This window comes from Dipteris shenzhenensis, chromosome 17 (assembly GCF_047967505.1).
Source record: "Dipteris shenzhenensis isolate YYH24624 ecotype China chromosome 17, Dip_SZ_1.0, whole genome shotgun sequence".
NCBI classification, from domain to species: Eukaryota; Viridiplantae; Streptophyta; class Polypodiopsida; order Gleicheniales; family Dipteridaceae; genus Dipteris; species Dipteris shenzhenensis.
In genome coordinates, this window is record NC_141612.1 from 48,855,814 (window position 1) to 48,878,035 (window position 22,222).

The window sequence follows — 22,222 nt, forward strand, 5'->3', positions numbered from 1 at the left end:
CTGCAGCCTCGGTGTCCTGGCTACCTTTTTGGTCTACAAGGTGACTTTTGTGCATTCTTCGCTACTAGATATTGCTGTCCAGGTAATTTTTAACATTTTATTTTTTCTCTTTCTTGTGCTGGTTAGTGGGTGTTCTTTGTTTTAAACTTGTTATTCTGTGGGGTATATATCTAAGAAGATTTTTGGCTTACTCGCAGGACTTGTGAACTTACAGAGTCTGAACATTGCCTATAATGACATAACAGATGCAGGGATGCTTTACCTCAAAGGTATCTGTCAGCTGTGCATGGTCTCTTGTTATCTTGCCCTTTTATTTGGGGGCGGGGGGGGGAGGGGAAGGGGGGGACATTTTGAAAATCTCAGCATAAGCACTTTCGAGATTTGTGGTGGCAAACTTATAATTGAAGAATTCATTACTCCTTATAGACTTGGCATAGAAGAAGACCATTATAACTAACAACATCACACTATTAGAATCTCTACAAGTTGAAACCACAAACCTTTGTACTGTGGTGGTTCTAAGTCATGCAGTAAAGGAGTGGAAACTCTGAAATGTACGCCAGGGGAAACTCAGAACGCAACAAAATTCTCTTGCTTGCTTGCACTTAGATTATACTTGCCGTGCCAACTTTATAAGATAAATCACCACTTTTAGGATGAACGCGCTGCCTATATTAAAACCACATCGTCTTGATCAATCCAACTTAACTCTTTTTTGGTTACTCTCTACTTTTTAACGAGATATCTGAATTCAAATTACTTGGACTGTTCTTTGGTTAACCTTCCCTTCTTATGACCTACACCATTCTGACCTACACGGCCTGAACTAACAAGACATCTTGCTTGGACTAGTAGATCATCCTGAGTTGTTTGCGATGCTGCTGCTTTCCTCCTGTAGAAGAAAGATCATCCTGAGTTGTTTGCGATGCTGCTGCTTTGAAGTATATTTATGATGGAATCTATGGGTTCACGATTGGCAAAGCCTGCCTGAACTTATATCTGAGGAATAAAGGAACTTTAATCTGCTTTGATTTTGATGCTGGGTGTTAACTGTCTGCAACCTTCACCTCTGCTTTGGAAACATTGTCATTGCACGAGGAATAAAGTGCTCAAAAAATATGTAGAAGAAAGATCATCCTGAACTGAGAACTGTCGCAATTAATTGCAGAATTGTTTGCCATGAACTTCTATCTGTCTGCTTTGATTCTGATGCTGGGTGTTAGCTGTCTGCAACCTTTGCCTCCCTTAACATAGCCCTGTCTGTCTTCATTGGTATAGATCAGACTCAGAGATTACACTGCCATGACAGATTGTGTGCCAAACGGTATCCGCCTCATGGACTGCAATTTTTTATGATATCATCGAGATTCAGAGTCACTGTAAAGTTGATTCATTTTTGCAATCAATTTTGGAAAGCAAGGACCTTTCAACATTGGCATAATAAATGCTCTAGCATGACTGCTTCCTGGACATACAAAGAAACCAAGGCATATATTATTCCAGATTGTAATCTGATCAACAGCAAATGTTAGTCCATGTCTTCAAGTCATTTCTTTTACCGACTTGAACTTTTCCTTCTGACTTGGGTGTTCTATATCTGCTAATAAGAATTGGCTGTTGCTAGTAAAAGCAAGTCCACTTTCAACTTGACAGCTTTGAAGAAAAATAAGTTATGACTGGTGGAATGGTTAGCAAGTCCAATGGTGCCTCTCTGTGTGATGTAATTGTGTCTTTTTCAATTCTAGGTTATAATTTTTCAATTCTTGGATCTTTCATGCAAGGTTGGATGGGCCTGTAGTCCTGACCTCTATGCAGAAACAGCCAAATATGGCATATTGTGATGCTACCTCGAACCATATTTTGTGTTGTACTTAGAGGAATGCCATTGCTCTACTTCTAACAGTCTGACAGCATGTGTCCCACTGACTTTGTAAGACCAGCGGTGGAGCCCCATAAAGTGCTTCACCTGTTTCTTGAGGTCCATCATCAACACCAAGAGGAAATTTAGAGTTAAATTCACTGAAATTGCAAAAATTATTGTAAAAAATTGGGGCTGGTGCATTTTAAGATCATCAACAAATGGCTCCATTTATGGTGTGTGAAGATAATTGCAGATTATGTACCTCATTTTTTCTTATAGTTTGTTCAAGTTTTGATGTGAATATGACTTGCCTAGATGCTTAGTGATGTGTACAAGTTCTAGTCATCATCCAACTAGCATATCTAGAAGTACAAGGTTTAAAATAACATCTTTTGAGGCTTTTCTAGATTTTTAAGCATGTAGAAGTATTTTGCTCGTACTTCTATTTATTTTGGTCACAGTTGATAGAGGTGCATTTTTTGCCCAAAAGAAAAACTGCTTCTGAGAAATTATGGATGGCACAGAAAAAAAGTTAGAGATAGGGTGCTAAAGAAATAATAGCCTTTGGAAGGTAAAAGAAGGCACTTGCAATTATCAATCTCTTAATGTGAGAGTCTCTTAGATAAGAGGAGACAGGGTATTCCAAAATGAACTTGCTCAAAATTATATAAAAGTTTGCAATCACCTTCGACAGGAAGGTACTACCTCTCCATTCCCCAGGCAGCCTTGGAAGACGCTTGAATATTTGACCAAATGACCGTGCACAATGTCTATCCAAATATTGGCCATGGTGTGATAAGGGTGGACATGGGAATCATCAAGTGCCTCTGTGCATTAGTATCTCTAGATATACCAGGCTGAAATGCTGACTCAGATCTCCAGCGGAACATGTGGGAGTCTATAAGGAGAGGCATAAGGAATAATACACTAAACAACTGGTATCAGAGCGGGTGAATCCCGTGGGACTTGGTGGTGACAACACGTGGCGATTGTGCGGCAATTCTCTGTGACCTGACCTGTGTGAACTGCAGTGGTCGGCGGCTGGTGGCGGTGCTTGCTACAATCTGCATTGTGTGTGCTGAAGCATGCAATGAATGCATGCGACTACGTGCTGGGACGATCCACGCATGCATTCGCTTTGGGTGGCCGCATGCGTGGAAGGTGGCAGCTCATGTCTGCGCTGTCATGGTATCTGCATGGCGGTGGCCCTCTGTGATTGGTTGCATGTGACTGGTCTGCACTGTGTGAATTCAAATTGATCAATGCTCTGTGATTGGTGTTCACCTTGGTCAAGTCAAGGTGGTAGGACCAAGGAGGGTTGTTGAAATATGGCCTCATGTGGTCTTAACACTCCCTCATTGGTACCCTAGACTAAGTGAAATAATGGAAAATTTGAGACTAAAGGGCTGAGTGGCCTCATGCCTTGCAGGATATGTGGCATTGGAGCATGGGAGTCCTTTGATTAGCACTTGAATGTCGATCTGTACAAGGATCCAAGTGTCTGAAAAACCAAAGCACAGCAGGGTAACCTCCAAGAAACAACAGTCTACTTTGTCATATGCTTTCTCGAAATTCAAGAGTAGAATAGTCAAACGCTATGGCTGCTATGCATAGCCCACTCTGAAGACTGCAAAGAGGAAAACATATTATCAAACTTGCTTCAACCTTCACAAAACCAATTTGCATATCATGGAGAAGATCTAGGAGAATGGGCTCCAATGCAAGCTGAGCGCCTTTGCCAAGATCTTAGGTACATGAGCTGCTAGTTAGAAGGGGCATGATATTTTATTTATAAATCGGCCCAAGAGAGTAATGGGCCTCCATTGGGTAATCGAGTTTCTGCATTTGGGATAAGATGAATGAGGCCGTTTCTGTGTGAATCAGGCATAGCACCAGATTCTGATTCCTAAATGCTCTACTAAGCTACGGTGATATGATCACCAATCATGCCTCATAAAGTAATAAAGAAAGAGGGTGCTAGCCATATGAACTAGAATATTTGCACTTGTGAAGGGCAAGAAGAGGGGTTGATTGGTGGAAGGTAGGTGCTTCGAGTAGAGCCCTTGTATCCGCTTTCACCAATAACCTGCCGGACCCTCTACCTAACAATGGGTCTGCAGTAATAAGGGACGCAAAAAATTTTGAAGTGGTAAACATGACAGCATCAAGATCTGACTGTAAAACTCCTCAGAATCAACCAGCTGAGAAATAATTTCTCTGCCTGTGTGGGGCCAAGAGTAGAGAAAAGTGTTTATTGACTCTCCCACTTGTCTGAATCCAAAAAGAGTCCCATGCATGAAAAGCATACTCATCTCTCTGATCCAAAGGTGTGTGTTGTTGAACCCTTGCTATCGTAAGGTGCTCTTGAATCTAAGCATCCTTAGGCCACTTTTGTAGGACTGCTAGTTGTTGATGCATACCAATCTCATGTCTCCTGATAAAAATCACAAATACCATTGAGGGCTGCTGCCACATCTGAAGGTGAAGGCACACCACCCTGTACATGAGACACCCAAATCTGAAATCGTGACAGGCATGCAGCCATGGCTCAGAAAACTGTCAAGACTACCGAAAAGTGATCCGAAGTGGAGACCCGTGAGGGAATCCTGCCCAATGCCCAATTGTTAGCATAAAATCTATCAATCCATGCATGTATTGGCATGTGACGTCTCCTATTCCAATCAAGACAATAGGAGTGAGGAATGTAAAGCATAAAAAACATCATTTGGCCGTCTCTACCATTGAACTGAATAGGAAGGCATCCGCAGCAGCTTTCCTTCCAGGAACATTTTACCATCCATTCTCTTAAATGTCACAATTGTAATTCCCAAGGAATCTTACCATACAAGTTTTCAAGTGTTTGGACAGTGTAAAGGCCCAAGGGATCAACTTTACAATGGCCAAGCCCTTGTGAAGGATTCCTTTTCCTTCACCTATGATCACTTTAAATTATGTCAGCTATGTGCTGCATAAAACCTTGATCTATGGCCCATTGGTATGTCACAAATTCCATGACTTAAAGGACAAGAATTTTATACATCCTGGCATAGTATCTATGATGTTTCATACCAGCACAAATCACCATGGAGTCTACATCATCTAGTTTGATTTTCAGACTCCCAGACATCATGAAGTTGGCTTTGGAGTGTGGAAATTCATTAGTAATTGGGCATGTCTTGACCTGATCATTATTTAGACAGTTTGGCCATTAGAGAGAGGCATTACAGGGTGGAACCCTATCGAGATGCGTCTCAGCTTGACACAGCATGTCCATCCAAACATATATTTTGTCCACTATGAGAGTATACACTTTCACACTACATCATCTAGAATCCTCTATGAGGAAACATACTTTCAAATGCTTCAATTCAGACGTGAAGTAAATTTGGATGTTAATTGATTTTTGTGGAACTAATGAATATGAGGTTGTAGATTTAAGCGTATGGGGTTTTAAGGATTTATTCATATTTGTGTTGAGAAGATGTGTATGTAATGAACTAGAATCTCCAACTATCCTGAGCTTTATCTAAACTAGGACCTACGGTTGCTTACCAAGGCCTCCTATAGCATCTGGTGTTTCTTTCCCTATCCTATTCATTTCCTACTCTAGGCTGACGAACTATGTGTGTAGGACATATCCTAGGTGCTCTCTTAGTCGGATACTACTCCCCCGTATGAGAGAGGAGCATCCTTTGAATAGAAGGGTCGGAAGATGGGATGTGACAACACGAGTGGTGCACCTCATTAGATGTGCCCTTTCAATTCTCCCTAAGACCTAGGTTAATCCTTATACCTTAGGGACTAGAGTTTCTAATGTTCCTTGACTCTCCCTACTCTTTAATTTTTGTAATCCCTCTTTACCCCTAGGTAATAACCTATTAACCTTTTTCCTCCCTATCCAACGTTCTTCTCTTGACTAATCCACATTGATTAGCATAGAAAGTTTTATATTTTTTGGAGATGTAAACTCACTTTCATCACTAGCTTGGTGACTCTAAGATGTGTAAGGCGTGCTTTGAAGCACTATTGCAATCTGAACTTGGAGGTTCCAACTGAACATAAAAGCCACCTAGATTTGCATTTCACTTATTTATCACTTGGGACATAGTCCTAGTGGTCTCACCAAAGGCCATCAATAATAATGTCTTGGAAAGAGCATGTGATAGACAGTTTCAGTCTCATGTGCATGATATTTTCAGTAGTAGGTGGGTGTGATTTGGTCAAACTAAGGCCCACATCTGCATCGGCAAGTCACTGATACGTGTGTCAAGTTAAATCCCAAAGGGTTTTGACTCACCGTTATAGCCCATGCCAAAGGGTGCACCCTATATAGAAGTTCACTTGCGTTCACCTAAGCAATAATAAAGGAAATTTGCAAAAGTTTAGAACACGTATGAAAACCAATGACAAAGCAAGTGGGATATGATAGGGTTGCCCAAATGGGCCACGTCTCCGGTTGCTGATTTGAATTATATGTGGTGCATTGTTTAGGCTGTAGATCAATACTTGTTTCCTTCCATCTCTTTTTTCTTACATTCTTTAGTTATTGTTTTCACCCTCACCCACCTTCATGGACGCATTAGTTATTGTTTTCACCCTCACCCACCTTCATGGACTTGCATATGCACAAAGTCTTTCTGTCCATGAGTATTTTAATCATATATAAATTGTTGACTTTTTTGTTGCACTATTGACAAAGGTTTGACAAATATGGAGTATCTTAACATGGACTCTTGTAAAATTGGTGACGATGGGTTAGAACATTTGAAAGGTCTCTCTCTCTCTCTCTCTCTCTCTCTCTCTCTCTCTCTCTCTTTCACACACACACACACTTTTTTAGTGAAATCTTATATCTTTCTCTCTCACACACACACACACACACAACGTCCACTTTGGAGATGCAACAGGATCTATGGGTGTGTGTATGCATGTGCATGGCATATGCGCATGCGCGCGCGTGTGTGTGTGTGAGTGAGAGAGAGAGAGAGAGGGGGGGGGGGTGGGGGAGTGCATATCATATGGTATTATTAATGTCCACTCTGGAGACGCAACAAGATCTATGGGAAAAAGGTTGGTCTTGTATAAAATTACAAAGTTCCAGCATTTGAGAGAGTTGTTAGTAGCTTATATTTTTCATGTCTTTGTGCTCATGATCAATCCGGCCAAGGTATCTGCCCAGCCCAAGTCCCTACTATGGTAGCTCCAAGGCTTCTTTTATGTAGGATCCTACCATTTTTGCTGGCTGTCCAAGAGGCTGTGCAAGCTCATGGGAAAGAGAATTTGTATCTGGTATTTCTTCCGGATGTGCTGATAAGCAGACATAAGAGAAGAGTATGGTTCTCATCATGAGGAGCATATTTTGCAAACGCTATCCTCTCTTCAAGCTCATGGAAGCTGGTTCTCATTATGTATATGAGCCATCTTTTGAAGAAATAGATGTTGTCATTGAGATATTGCTGTCTTAAATGAGCATGGGATTAATTTTTTTGTTGTAGAAGGCATATTTTCTTTGGTTTGAGCCATACCTTGTTAGGAATTTCTGAGTTACACCCATCTTTTGTTGCATCCATTACCTTGAGGGGAAGTTTATTTGTGTCCACTAGAGAGCCAAAAATATGAATTTCTTAGAATTGGGAACTTCTTACATCATTTTGATCGCAATGACCTCCAAGACGCATGCCTGTCTTTGCTAGTAGAATGGGGTAGGGGGTCTGAACCTTAGTCTCCAACTCTACTATTTCGAAATTTTTCTGCACTCTCTCAACTTTCTCCAATGCTCCCTAGCAAGTCCTAGAGCCCAACCTTGGCATCCATAGAGAATTTCCGTTTTTACCAATGTGTGGTATAGGGCTTTTCTTATCTCCACACATACATTCCATTTGTAGTTGTTTGTATGATCTAGACTAGTAGGTGTTTGTATGATTGAACCACCTCAAAAAAATGTTCCAAGGGCCGTAGCATTGGCAAACTTTGCGTCAAGTAACTCCTCTTGCCGCAGATCCCTATGAGGCATGCGGCTTTAGACCAGAGAAAATAGCCCAAGTCTTTGGCACAAAGGAATAAGATAGAGGCTAGAGGGACGCCTTGGCGCACTAAGCAAGAAAGAGAAAGGCCTCTCCTATATGACTTTTTATAAGGATCTGATTGGAACTCCCTATAAATAGGGTAGACCGAATCCACTAGTCCAAGAAACCCATCCTTAGATGTGATGTCTGCGTGTCATAATGTCAAGAGGTGGGGTTCCTCCATCCCCTCAGAGGCCTGTACCCCATCCAAGGATAGTGTTTGGGAGATGGGTGCAACATTACTGCTTAGAATATATGATCACGTGTTGCACTCTGGTGATGGGAGGCCATCAAGTACCTCCTGCGGCCACCCTTGTTTCCATTTGATAGGATATCATCTATCCCTTGCGCACCATATCGGAGTGAGGGACGATGGACCCTCAGACGATTGCCAAAGCATGCATGTTTTTGCAAGGCTTGGCTTCTTAGTGTATTCTACCTATTCACGGATCAAGGCATCCGTTGGTTGTATAGCCCCCCACCGTTGGTTGTTGGTCCCTTATTTTGAGATTCCCTAGGCTCAGTTTACATCATAAGATAAAATAGTGGTTGATTTACTTCTTTGCACCAAAAGTAGCTATAAAAAAAGCTACGAGACCACCATGCTAGTTTTAAGTAGCAGCTTGGCTGGCACAACGATGTCCAACCACTCTCCGATTGTGTTTCCCTAGCACCATCAACAACACATAAATCTATGGAGTGATCAATACAGACATTGAAAACGTCACAAACCAAGTCAGTGAACAGAGCTCACACAATTGCTCTGCGACTTGCTGACCCAATCTTATGGCCAGCCATGATGTGAGAAGTGCAGTGGAACTTAACGGAAATGAAAAGAGAGAGAGTAAATGTCACACACAAAAAACTGGAAAGGAGAGAAAGAGATGAGAGAACTGCAAGTGATCTAAGGAAAAAGCCCCGTCCCCTGGGGAAAACCTTGCTCTATAGATAGGAACCGAGCTCCACACTGAGATGCAAACCACTGAGGGAAGGGAGCCTATATATAGCCTAGCTCCCTCTCCCTAGTCGGCTGTATGAGCTGGCCGACGAGCAGCATGTGCTGGGCCGACCCACCTGCTCAGGAGGCCGACCCCCTCCTGTATGAATAGGGCCTACTAGGCAGCCCTATAAGGGGCTAACCCCCTGCCCTCCAGCCCGACTAGCAGGGCTCTAGGGCCGGCTGTCTCAAGCCCTCCACAAGGGCTAAGAGGGCTGCTCCCCCCTTCCTATGCCTTGACCAGCAGGTCGGTCCACCTCAGCCTATAAAAGGCCCATAGGGGCTAGGGTTGCAGCATACACATGGCCATGCAGGCCTCCGCTGACCAGGAGGGTGCGGTTCCATGGGGCTGTAGCATACACATGGCCATGCAAGCCTCTCTGGTTGACCAGCAAGGTGCGCCTCCATGAGGGCTGCCATGAGACATCAGATGGACAAGCAAGGGGCCCAGGATGGCCACACAACCCAACAACATATCTGCCCTACCCTAGACTACTCTCATGGGGCCGGGCACACCCATAGGCAAAGGTCCTCTCTCTGAACCTAAACCTAACCTCTCTCTGGGCGGGCACACCCACAACAGAAGAATTTGTTGTGTGATGCTCCATTGCTGAAGACCACCACAGGTACCGTTGACGAAGCCCACTCTTGGCAAGAATTGCCTCAGCACTATCATTGGAAACCTGGAACTGTTGCTCCCAGGCCACAGGTGCTAGATACGCTCCTCTGGTCCGGTAGTGGTACATTAAGTCATCTGGTACAATTGGTACAGCAATCCAACTGCTGGTACTGATACATCACTCCAACAGAACGTATTGATGCAATAATCCAACTGATACTGCCGCCTGTGCAAGGTCTGCTTTCCTGCCTGGGCACCTGTGTCTCAGAGCTGGATAGCCCCCTCTAAAGCCCCCTCTCAGGTCCAAACTGGTGTTCTGATGCCATATCAATGAACCTCTAGGCTTTAGAAACAATGGTCCTCCGTCTGCTCACAAGGATCAATCAACTGTGTCTAGATTCCCACACTAGAAATCTTCTGACCCATCCGGATCTCGTGCAGCTCATCACACAATCGCTGCAACAGAATACAAGGAAACCCCCTCTGGATGTGCCAAGTCTGAACATACAAGCAAGATACATACTGTTGACTTATTGTCCCCTGAGTCAGCGTGAACAACTCCTCGTGGCTCGAGGTCCTACCTGAAAGTCAAAGACTACATCGCCACTGCACCTGTTTGGCAGGTAACGCTGCCACAAACAAGCAATCAATCCTCCTCTTGGATTCAACAAGCCTGTTGTTGGCAACGCATCCTACCGTGTGATACTAGAAGGCTGGAATAAAAGCCGTAGCGGCGGTAACACCATCTTGCTGGTTACTAGTCCCCTCACCATGACAGTGCAGCCAATAATGATCCTTCTATCCACATCAGTTACATGTACGTGGTGCCTTGAGGGCTTCCCATTCCTTAGTTTGTCAACTTCTTCTGTCCTTTCAGGAGTACAATTAAGAAAGATAAACAACCCTACCCTTGCATTGACACGGTCCCAAAGCCTCCTTTTGCTCCAAGATGCCAAGGTTTGACACAAGGGGATTAAGCCTGGCAACACCCACCAAAATGAAGTCCGCCAGATCATATAACTATAGCACAGACTCCATCATGACCCGCCAAACACTGTAATTGAGTCCATCCAATTGATGGTCTATCGGGAAGGTCGGCAAAACTGGAATTTTGGCCTTGCTCTCCATCATCTCTGTGAGGTCGACATGTCGGAGTGAAGAGGGAATGAAATCGAACAGAGAGGGTGGATTGGATAGAAGGAGAGAAGGAGATGGATATGGTGATGAAGAGGCGATATGCCCACAAGACCTTTACACCTCGCTGTCCCACCCTTGAGAAAACCTCCCTTCGAATCTGAGAGCACCTTTTAAAGTTTGCATACCTTTCTTGACTCCCAAACAGTCCATAGCACAATGCTCCTTACGAACACTTCCCAACCATCGCCCTAAAACTCCTCCTGTTTGCTGGCTCACCACTTCCTCCTCACTCCGGGTGTCACTCTGAACCATGTGAGAAGTGCAACGGAACTGAACTGAAATGAAGAGAGAGAGAGAGAGAGAGAGAGAGAGAGAGAGAGATTAACGTCAGCGGGAGGCCTCGCGGGCCTATGGGACAAAGTACGGAATCAAGTAGCTCATACAGACCACTGTGGGCTGGGGCAAAGGGTTCACTAAGGCCCTTGCTAAGTACTAGTACAAAATAGCAAAGTAAAAATGCAAAATGAGAGTGACATGAAGATATCAAGTGCTCAGAGCTAGAGTCCCAAGTGTGTGGACCGGCCCTACGTATCTAGGCTCCATGATGGCTCTCTGATGAGATGCAAAGAGCTCATGTATCTGCATTTGTCGGGATGTCTCCCATGGTGGTGGAGGACATGGTCTCCTCGATCTTTGGATCCGATGGGCTATGTCAAGAGTGATGCCTCGCCTCAGTCGATCACCCCTAAGGAGAGCTGAGATAGGTCGAACCTCGATCGTGTGTGCCCTGGTCGTCTGTCGCGTCGTGTACGGTCTCTGTGTCCCTCATCTGGCAGTGCTGTGTCGGCTACCTCCTCTGATCCATATATCTCTCATGTCGACTAGCTCCTCCTCCTCTGGCCCAGAGTGCCCTGGGGCCGAGTCAAATGCATAGAAATCTACGACCTGTCTCTGTGCTCGGTCTACCTCGGTACCTTGTGGTGCGGTGGTCCCATCCTCCTACTCTCTAATATGTTGTAGTAGTATCTCCCTGTGTCATCACATCTCCATCAGGTAGAGCCCAATGCAGACCTGGTCCTGGAAGTGGATCAGTCATGAGAGTGGGCCAAAGCCATATCCCTCCTGAAAACCTCAAACCTCACACAAAAAAAACTGGAAAGGAGAGAATGAGATGAGAGAACCGCAAGTGATCTCAGGAAAAACCCCCATCCGGTGGGAAAGACCCTGTTCTATAGATAGGACACACTGAGATGCAAACCACTTAGGGAGGGAGGCCTATATATAGCCTGGCTCCCCATCCCTAGTCGGCTGTATGAGCTAGCCAACCAGCGGCATGTGTGGGCCAACCCACCTGCTCATGGAGCCGACCTCTTCCTCTATGAATAGGGGCTGCTAGGCAGCCCCAGCCCTACATAAGGGAGCTGCTCCCCCTCCCTATGCCCTGGCCAGCAAGCCTAGCTGGCTGACCAGGAGGTTGGTCCACCTCAGCTTATAAAGGGCCCATAGGGGCTAGGGCTGCAGCATACACATGGCCATGGAGGCCTCTCTGGCTAACAAGCAGATGAGGGTTGCTATGAGATAGCAGATGGACCAGGAAAGAGCCCAGGATGGCCACACCACCCAACAGCATATGTGCCCTACCCTAGATTACCCTCACAGGGGCGAGTAGACCCACAAGCAAAGGCCTTTCCTCTTACCCCCCTCTCTCTGGGCGGCACCCACAACAAAGGCCCTCTCTCTATACAATGACATCAGGAGATGTTGACTTCCAACACATGAACCATTCCTCGAAGCTTTAGGGCTACCCATGGCCGATTGTGGGTTGCCTCACCACTGAAAGCCTCCATGATCTCTCAATCACGGGGTCCCCACAATTGGGTTTGGGTTGCCACGTAGCCAATCGACACCTATATGGATCACAAAGGGCTACAAGGCCTTCCTACCTCTGCGATCTGCGTGGGCGAGCTCGCCCAAACCTCCCAAATCACTAACATCATACACTTGATTGAGGGGCCTATCTTTGAGGTGCCATGGTGTCTCTTGCGACTCTAGCTGAAACATTGTAATGGGCCTCTTTATTGTACTGCAATCACATGCTTTGGTAATCCACTCTGGGATTTAGCAGCTTATACAAAGGCATAATGACATTATTGCCTCAATTGAGAGACCATGGATGCTAAATAGTCAAGGTATCTTGAATGTGCATCGGAAGCAAGTAGTGTTGGGACCATTTCTTGCTTCAACGTCTTTTCCTTGTTCTTCCTTTTCAATCCTAGCTCCAATGCCAACTCATGAAAAATGAAGTTAATCGTAGCTTTGAATCGATTAGAATAAGTGTTGTCCCTTGTCTTCAAGTCCTAAGAAGATTGTGGGCCTTGCTTAATGCTTTGAGGATCAAAGATGGAACAAGAATCTTGGTGTTTGTGGTAGGATTTGGTAGAGAGACAAAGCCCACTTTCAAGGCCTGCTTGAAATCCCAAATAGATGTGTAAAACGTCTAGGGAACCAAGCGAGCAACCAAGCTATAGTTTCCTCTTTTGAGCTAATAAGAGATCTTTTCCTCTTTTGCCATTTATTACGGCTCTTACCTATTCCAAAGTAGCCACGTCACCCCATTGAGTAAATAAGTAAAACCTGAATCTAGAAGCTCATCATCTCTTTTGATATATAAGTGAAATGCCTAATGAGCCCTGACTTCTTTAATGTAAAAGCTAGCCCAAAGTCTTCTCCATGAAGAGAAAAAAATATGGATCTAAATGACATACGTGTTTGACTAGTCTACTGATCACAAAAGGAAGTGTCACGGCGCAGGGACATGATTTTTATGTGCAAATAAGACCGTGGATGATACTAAAAGCCCCTAAGATTTGATGTTAGAAGTTGATCCAATCCCTAGGTGCACCTACTAGGCTCAAGTGTTAGGCCAAGGCAAGGAAAAGAGGGCTCAAAAAGTTGGGCCCAAGGGAAGGCATAAGTGTGTCCTTGGTGAGTTGGTTAGAGGCTTTAATGAACCACGTGGCAGTCATTTGTTTGCATGTGATGGCATGTGTGGCTTTCTCTCTCTACCTTGGACTTTGAGGCTGCTCATGTGATGTACGAGATTCTTCTTTCCCCCGTGATCATCTGTACGGATCTGATTGCACGCATTTTGAGGCTTGCTGCATGTATTCCAAAGTTGTACGGCTGTTTCCATGCATCGTAAGGTGCCATAATTGCTGCACGGCTCATTTTTGCTAGCCCATAAACATTTCCACGTTGTTGCACGCTTAACGAGACAGATTGTCAGTCATATGGATCGAATGGCACGCATTTCTAGGCTAATTGCTGGTTGTACACCCTATTTGCACGCATCTCAAGGTATTTGGTTGAAGTATGGATCTGGCTATTTTTTGATCATATGGACCTGTTGTACGCATTCCAAGGCGCACTAATTGGCTGTATGGATCTCCCTCTCCTGCCTGTGATCATCTCTACACCGACCACTACTCTTTTCTCTCACTCTCTAAGCTACCCATTTCTCCTGTTGCCTCTTGCTTTGTGGATCTGCTGTCATCTGGAGGTGCTCTAGCCTGGAATAGAGCACCTGGGAGCCGTTTCGATGCCATTTGGAGCTGGTTTGATCTCATTTGCTACTGTTCCTTCATTTGCTTGTGATTGAAGGTCCTCTGTGCACTGCTGGGGGCCTGGATAGAGTATAGGTGAGAGAACGACAATGCAACAACACAAATCCCAAACTACACAAGTGACCTCAAGGCAGGAAGAAATCCACAACATTGTCCCTCTGGCACCAATCTAGGCACACCCTCTGTGTCTGGATGTTTGTCCACAGCCTGAATGGCCAAGAGAGAACTTCGAACAACAATAGAGCAACAACAAGCTTCAAAAATGGAGTGGATTTGCCAGTGAAGCAAAGTGCAAGGATGAGCCCTTGTTGTAAAAGCAAATTCCATTGACAGAAGCAATAAATAAGTACTGAAAGGGACGCCAAAGCATTTGGGGCCAATTTGCATCTCTAGTGTATGGTTTATGAGGAGGGGCACTCTAGCCTCCCTTTCAGTGTTTTTAAAGTTTGTTTCTCAGTGGTATTTAACTAATGGAAGTGGCTGGAAATGATGCATTGTGGCTATGATTAATGTACATTGGATGTGAGGTTAGTTATGGTTTACTGCCCTTTAGCTTGCTAGAGGCCGGTTTCCGGAACGCTTATCCCCTCCCATCAATAATTTGTAATAAGAATGGCTGTACAAGATGGTAGTCTTTCGATCCACTGCTCACTAAAATCGTAGGTGAAGCATGGGGCTTTCGACTCTATTTAAAATTGAAGAGTACCACCGCCCCACCATTGGTCTCCTAAGCATACCAAGTGACCTCTTAGAAGGTGAAGATGTTATCCAGGATGTGGTGGTAGTGGATATACCTATCTGCAAATAGCAATGATCTTGTTGGTGCGTGGATGACACCTCAGGCTCAGTTTGCTCAAAGTAGGCATTAAGTTTACTATCGATCCTCTTTCAAGGTGTTCGTACTTGGATGGCAGCTCAGGATCAGCCTTAAGAAAATCTTGTATTTTGAGGAAGTTGTATCCTGTGGAAGCACTTTTTCCCTATATTCTCATGGATATGGCATGAGATTTATTTATTACAACCCTCCCCCCCCCCCCCCCCTCCCCCCCCCGCCCCCTCTTTCTTCCTCCTTCCTTTTGTGACTTGATTTGAACCTTATTTCTTGCTTTATGTCTCACTGGTTTTTGGGTTTTGTCATTATCTCTTGAGTTATCTTCCCTGTCCATCAAACATCATCTATAGCATTAATATCTTCTTGAAGCTGTGTCTGCTGTTACTTTTCAAAAGTAATCCCTCTTTGTACTTAGATTAAAATCCCACCAAAGTCTCCTATTCCAATATTCTCAAAGTTTCTTCCTTTTACCAGAAGGTGCTGGCTACATAAGTGGACAAACTATACCTCATTTTCCACTATTTTCTATTGTAAATTCATGTACAGATTACATAATAGGTACTTGAACCATTTGAGATTAGTAATCTCAGTAATAGACTAAGATAGACAGTGGTTATATTTTGGTCTGTCTAACATTCTTATTGGGCGCAGGTCTTGTGAATTTGAGGAGCTTAGATCTTTCAGACTCTGAAGTGGGCAGCAATGGTCTCCGTTATTTATCCGGTGCGCTCTCCCGTATCTTTTTTAAATATTAATTATGCTGTTTTTCAAAGTACATCTTCTGTGTGTGTTCCAGGGTAAGGATACCAGTACAAAGAAATGATTTGTATATAGTAATTCCGTGGATTAATAACTGGTTATTCCTCTGCATTGCTGTTTCGCAGGCCTAACAAATTTAAGATGTCTTAATTTGTCATTTACCAATGTGACTGATAGTGGTCTGCGAAGGATAGCAGGGCTAACGTCGCTTACTTCCCTCAATCTTGACACGCGTCAAGTGACAGATACAGGACTTGCTGTTCTTACAAGTAAGATTGTTTAAATTTGTTGCTCATCTTATTGTCCACTTTTCTCAATGATGAGGATTTCAAATAAAATAGCTGCAAGTCTGAATATCTGGTGAATTTAATATTGTCCAACCTATTTGTCTTTGAAGGTTTGACTAATCTCCAGCAGTTGGATCTCTTTGGAGCCAGGATTACAAATCATGGCACAGCTTGCCTGAAGTGTATTTCCTCTGCCCTACATACTTTTGTAATGCTGGAAATTTGTGTGACATCCTCTTTGTTTTGTCCCTCCTAAATGAAGCGCAGTGTATCTGATCTTTGAGTCTTCCGTGCAGCTTTTAAGAATCTGCAGTCTCTAGAGCTTTGTGGAGGCGGCATAACAGACTTTGGTGTCAGAAACATCAAAGATCTCACAGCTATGACCTCTTTAAATCTGTCACAAAATTGTCACCTTACCGACCATGCCCTTGAGTTTCTAAGTGGTGAGTTGTATCTCCTTTTGTTTTAATTTTGTAAGATTGATTTAAGACCCGTTCAATACTCGGGAAATCTGTGGGTTTCTTGAAATTTTGGAGGCACAAGTGAGAGGAATGACAGAGGTTGTATTGCTTTTCAAAAATTTTAGGTTGAGAAGCATAAAGCTGCATGCTTATAACATCTGTTTTTACCCACAGCGTCTAGCCAGAAGGCAAAGTTTAGTGAGATCTGTTGTTGTGCTTAGCCAGATAGAAAATTAGGGCACCAGTAGCAAAGTTTGCTCAATTAGTTGTCAATTGCATATTTATATCAAGTCAATCTTGATTAAAGGCTGAGTGGATGCCCCTATTTGGATGCCCCTATTAGCTTTGTGTGAGAAAAGAGACTTACACCTGGAGAGAGAGAGAGAGAGAGAGAGAGAGAGAGAGAGAGAGAGAGAGAGCTTTGGTTAGAGCAAGGAGTCTAGCCTAGATCTGCTGGAGCAGCCCATTTTTAGGTATGCAACGATGCTAGAGACTATTCTTGAATTGATGAAACGTGGATGATAGATCTAGGCCAGTAGTATATTTGTACATGGAGGTGGTTCTTCTTGAGATACTTATTTTTCCTTGATGCTAACTTAGGTATGCAACGATGTTAGATCGAGGTCAGTTGTATATTTAGTACATGGTGGTGGTTCTTCTTGAGATACTTATTTTTTCCTCGATGCTAACTTGCGGGGCTGTCCCAGCACTTATAGAAGGATGCAACCGTGACATTAGCTACCTGTAGCAAGTGACAATAAGGATCATGAGATTGAAGAGCCCTATCTTTGAGATAGCCTAAAATCTCAAGACGATGTACTAGTGAAAATCATGGAGCATCTATAACAATAAGTGCCTTAGGGCCGCTATCCCAAGAGGCAAATAAAACTATATGTAGGCAAACAAGAATGGATTGGACAATGTGAAAATGGACATGTAAGGGCCATGTAGCTAACTTCCAGTCTTCCAATCTCTTCCGCAACTTGGCAAGCACCGAGTACAATTGCTAGTGATGAGTGATTGTCCACCCCAAAGGGTAACCAAGATGATGCACAAGCTGTGCGGGTAAAACAGTCCCCTGTCCGGCTATAAAATATGATGCCAATCTTTGACATGCAAAGGAAGAAGCTTAGACTTGGACGTGTAATCCAGCTACCAAACAATATAATGATAATGAAAGCATAAGGCATGAAAGATCCCTTTTAGTGTTCAAGGGCATGAAAAAGGAGTCATCAGTATACGCTTGCACGATGAGCGATGTGTTGTCATGTATCTACAGTCCATGCAAGTCACCTGTAGCGACTAAATGATCCATGTATCAAAGCACGGGATGAGTAGCTATTACATAGAACGATGCACTGAGAGGGAAGCCTTGATGGACTGAATGAGAAAGAGGCCATTCATCAATAATGTCACCTATGAGTATGCCAACAGCTTTGCTGTCTTGATATAACAAAAAAAGGACAGACTACATTTGGGAACAAACCCCAAAGATTTCCTAGTCTGTGAGATGAAAGCCCTCTATACATTATCAAAGGATTTAGCAATATCCACCTGCAATAAGAGAACATCTTGCTTAGTCTATTTGGCATATTTAATCCTGATACAAGCATTGGCGATATTATCCGTAATATGTCTGCGGAGAATGAACCCATATTGGGTTGGGTGTAAACCCTCATGCAAATAGCCTTTGATATGATTGACTATCATCTTAGCAACGAGCTTATAGATGACAGGCATGGGTTTAATGGGCCTCAAAAGACTCACACAAATGTTTCTTGGGAATAATTTAATCAGCCCTTTTTTCAAGCATTTGTTGAGTTGCCCAAGCATGATTGTGAGAAAATGCCTTAGCCTTGCGTGGCAGTTGGGTGTTAGGGGGTGCACTGGAATTCGATGCATTTTGAAGCCAAGTGTTGGCTTGTGCAGTGGACTGCTAGTGTAGCAGATTGCAAGGGTGAGCCCTTGTTGTAATAACACTATTTTCCATTGCCAAAGGAATGAAACAAATACTGAAAGGGGCGCCAAGGTATTTGGGGCCAGTGTGGTGTCTCGTGTTTGGTTCCATTGAGCATGGGCACTCTAGCTTCCATCCAGTTTTCCTTTTCAAAGTTGTTTCTAAGTGGTTTTGTGCTTAATGAAGTGGCTGAAAGATATGCAATGTGGTTGTGAATGCTGAGTTAGTTACAGTTTATTGCCCTTCAGCTAGCTGAAGGCTGGTTTCACATTCTCACTCACCTACTCGCACACACTCTAACACAAATACCGTCTTAGATGTCCACTCACACTTACAGGTGCATGTTTCCTTTCACATACACGCACACACACGCCACGCACGTGCATGCATGCACACACACACACACACACACACAGAGGAGCACAGTTGGAGAAAGAGAGAGAGAGAGAGAGAGAGAGAGAGAGAGAGAGAGAGAGAGCTAACATTTCAGAATGCAGGGATGACTGGCCTTGTTTCTCTTAATGTCTCGAATTCAAGGATCACAAATTCGGGTCTTCAACATTTGAGGCCACTTCGTAATTTAACCTCTCTTTCTCTGCAATCATGCAAAGTAACATGGCCTGCTGTGGAGAAGCTCCAGGCTTCCTCACTTCCAAATCTTACTGTGGTGCGGATTCAGTAAAAAAGAGACTGCAAATACAGTTCAAAGGATTGTGGGCTCCACCTGTACAGATGGTTTTATGGTCTGGCACGACATGAAGAAGGCAAATGCAATGCCATAGTAATGCATGTCATTATTATATAAGATTCCACACAAATTTCTTCCCATGAGCTTTGTCCTGTAAGTGCAGAATGAAATATCCCAGTCTGTATATTATTCGACCCCAGGTGTAAATAGATTGATTGTGACAAACTGAAAAGTCTTGTGCAGGCGTCGTAGAGGTTGTGAAGGCAATTGTACATATGCATTATTTCTTTACTTGTTCTGATTTGTTTCTAAAGGGATCAGATGTATCAGAGCAAGTCTTGATGTCCACAAAGTGATTTATTCTCTTGAAGCATACCCTACATGTAAGTTATGGGTTGTTCCAACTTTGATGAATCTTAGATTAAAAAATATAAAAAATAAACAGGAATAATAATAAAAACTACTTGAGCTGAGGCTTTTCTTGGGCCAGCTTTCACTTTTGAGAACTTTACAGCAGTTTCTCTGCATTGTTATTACTCTTTCTGAAGGCCCTTATGTAGCAGCTCCAAATGCAATATACCATAAGATATGGACTAATGCTCAAGCACACCAAGGATTCATTGTGTTTCTGGTCTGCTCACATAGTGCTAAATCCCACTTATGTCTGGCTGGCAATCATTAATTTCTATATTTTTAAAATTGATATATGAAGCACTTTTGCACCTTGTAAGACTTGACCCCTATTGACCGGTTAATTTCTATCATGATAGTTATTTAAGCTTCATCGTTCTTCTTAGTTACGTGTCTTCCTTTGGAATGTAGAAATTTTCATTTCTCTTAGTTACGTGTCTTCCTTTGGAATGTAGAAATTTTCATTTCTAGGGATGGGCATACGCATTCAATGTTTTTAGTTTGAGCAATGTATCAATCAGTATGCCCATTTAGTATACAGATATGATGTCAGGACATCAACATTGTGATATGGAAAATTTCATGTAGATGCTTCTCTTAAGGATCTGAGTAGCCTGAACGGATTGTTTGACAGCCCATTGGCTGACCTAATAACGAAGACTGTAATCTTTTTGCAAAACCAGCTATAGTCATTGTTCCATTGTGTGTTTCTAATTTGTGGTGCTTGATTGTTTCTTTAATGAGATGTTTGTTAGTGATGTATCTCAAAAAATTTATTTGTTAGATATGGCTATTTCATTTAGGTGTAGGGCATGAGTCAGCATTAGGAAGATCCTTATTACACTTGAGACATCGGTCTTAGATAAAGTTGTTGTCTACATAGGCTGTCTTAAGACTTACTCATAATTGAGATTGGTTTAACACATGGAGCGGAGGTCCATGAGTGGAAGACAACCTAGATAGAGAGTAAATGCAAAGGTTTCTCTTGTGCTAAGCTTCCCCAACATGTCAAAAGGTTGGATTAGTGCAAGACCAACGGGGTGAAAGCGATACTCCTGTGTATGTTGTGCAAAGCGTGTGAGAGTAATTGTTTTTGGGGTTGAAGCAAAAAGTTGATTTCTTGTAGGCAGAGTCTGCTCGTCTTTTATTCTCTAATAAAATGGGGAGGAGAGAAGGCTTTCTATGTACGTGAGATCATTGTAGTGAGGACTCTACTTTCAATGTCAGTCTTTTGCACGATTGCAACAACAAGCTCTGGTTCATCAAACATGGAGAGAAAGATAGCTGATTGGATGGAGTAGATTGCAACAATGGGATGGTGACATATGTACTTGTGTGGATGGGGAGAAAATGTGACCTTGTGTACATATGGAGGCATCGCCTTGCTCAAGCTCTCATTATGTCCATCATGCATTTTTGTTTCAAGTCATGCTTCCATCATGTCTTCTCTTCAAGCTTTGTTAGCATTTGAGCCTCCATAGACTTCTATTTTTCCTGCTGCCGCTAGGCTCTTAGAAAATCTTGCAGGCTATCGAATTGTTCATGCTATTTGCATTCTCAATCTCTACGCTCAGGCTACTCCAAAACTTCTTGTGGAAGGGAGTAATAAGCTGACGTGCAATCAAAAGACCAACTCCCTCAAGCTTACTTCTACCTTGATGTCGCTGTTCCATTTCCCGATGCTCTCCTAGCAGACACATTCTTAGCCGATCGAGAATTGAAGTGTTGTTACAAGGCGTGTATCGATGGCTTCAATGCTACAACATTTCACGAGAAATGTGAATTAAGGATCTTGGCATCATTGTGGGCATCATTGAGAAGGGTGGCAAATTTAGAGCCTTTAATTTAGGGCACATGTTGTAAAAATTGCATGTCTATGCTAGAGGCAAGGCAGACATTAAGGGGGGGGGGGGGGGGTTCTACATCTTGAATGATAGCTCTCTGGGTAATAGGCCATGCTGGCACCAAGAGGGGACAACCAAAATTGTAATCGCTACACCTTGGATGACATGATCTAGGTAATAGGCATGTTAGTATCAAGGGGGGTGTTGGAGATGTGATGCTAAAGCGCATATTATATGCAGATAGAGCTAGAGTAGAATAGTAGGGAGAGAAAAATAGTTGATTGGATGCGGTATATTGCAACAATGAGATGGTAACAAATGCACTTGTGTGGAAATGTAACCTTGTCTATATATGGGGGCATCACCTAATGAAAGATATTGCTTGCTCAAGCTCTCATCGTGTCCATCATGCATTTCTCTTTCAAATCATGCTCCCATCTTGTCTTCTCTTCGATCTTTGTTCAAGTAGCTTAAGACTTACTTGAGGATAAGTTCCATTAACTTGATTTAGCCTTATTCTATGACATGATTTCTACGTCAACAGTGTGATAACCTCCAATGCGACTTGCAGATCAACTTCTCTAGAGGGTAACATTAAAAAGTAGTAATGCACAAACAACATCATCAAGGGTTGAACACGTGCACAACAAAATACTTAAAGTGAGCCAAAAAGGATAAGAA

At 43.3% G+C, this 22,222-nt stretch overlaps 1 protein-coding gene across 2 annotated transcripts in view; it reads left to right on the forward strand.

Annotated features, from left to right (window-relative positions):
* Positions 1 to 19,890, forward strand: part of LOC147892223 (uncharacterized) — a 50,761-nt gene extending 30,871 nt beyond the window's left edge. Inside the window, exons 10-16 of one of the 2 annotated variants that reach the window (XM_087388082.1) lie at positions 198 to 269; positions 6,561 to 6,632; positions 15,786 to 15,857; positions 16,019 to 16,162; positions 16,291 to 16,362; positions 16,477 to 16,623; positions 19,096 to 19,889. In XM_087388082.1, coding sequence (XP_087244208.1) covers positions 198 to 269; positions 6,561 to 6,632; positions 15,786 to 15,857; positions 16,019 to 16,162; positions 16,291 to 16,362; positions 16,477 to 16,623; positions 19,096 to 19,280 — 764 coding nt within the window. In that variant the 3' untranslated portion in view covers positions 19,281 to 19,889. Of the gene's footprint in view, positions 1 to 197; positions 270 to 6,560; positions 6,633 to 15,785; positions 15,858 to 16,018; positions 16,163 to 16,290; positions 16,363 to 16,476; positions 16,624 to 19,095 lie in introns of both variants that reach the window. The other variant, XM_087388083.1, reaches the window with a different exon arrangement.
* Positions 19,891 to 22,222: the final 2,332 nt, after the last annotated feature.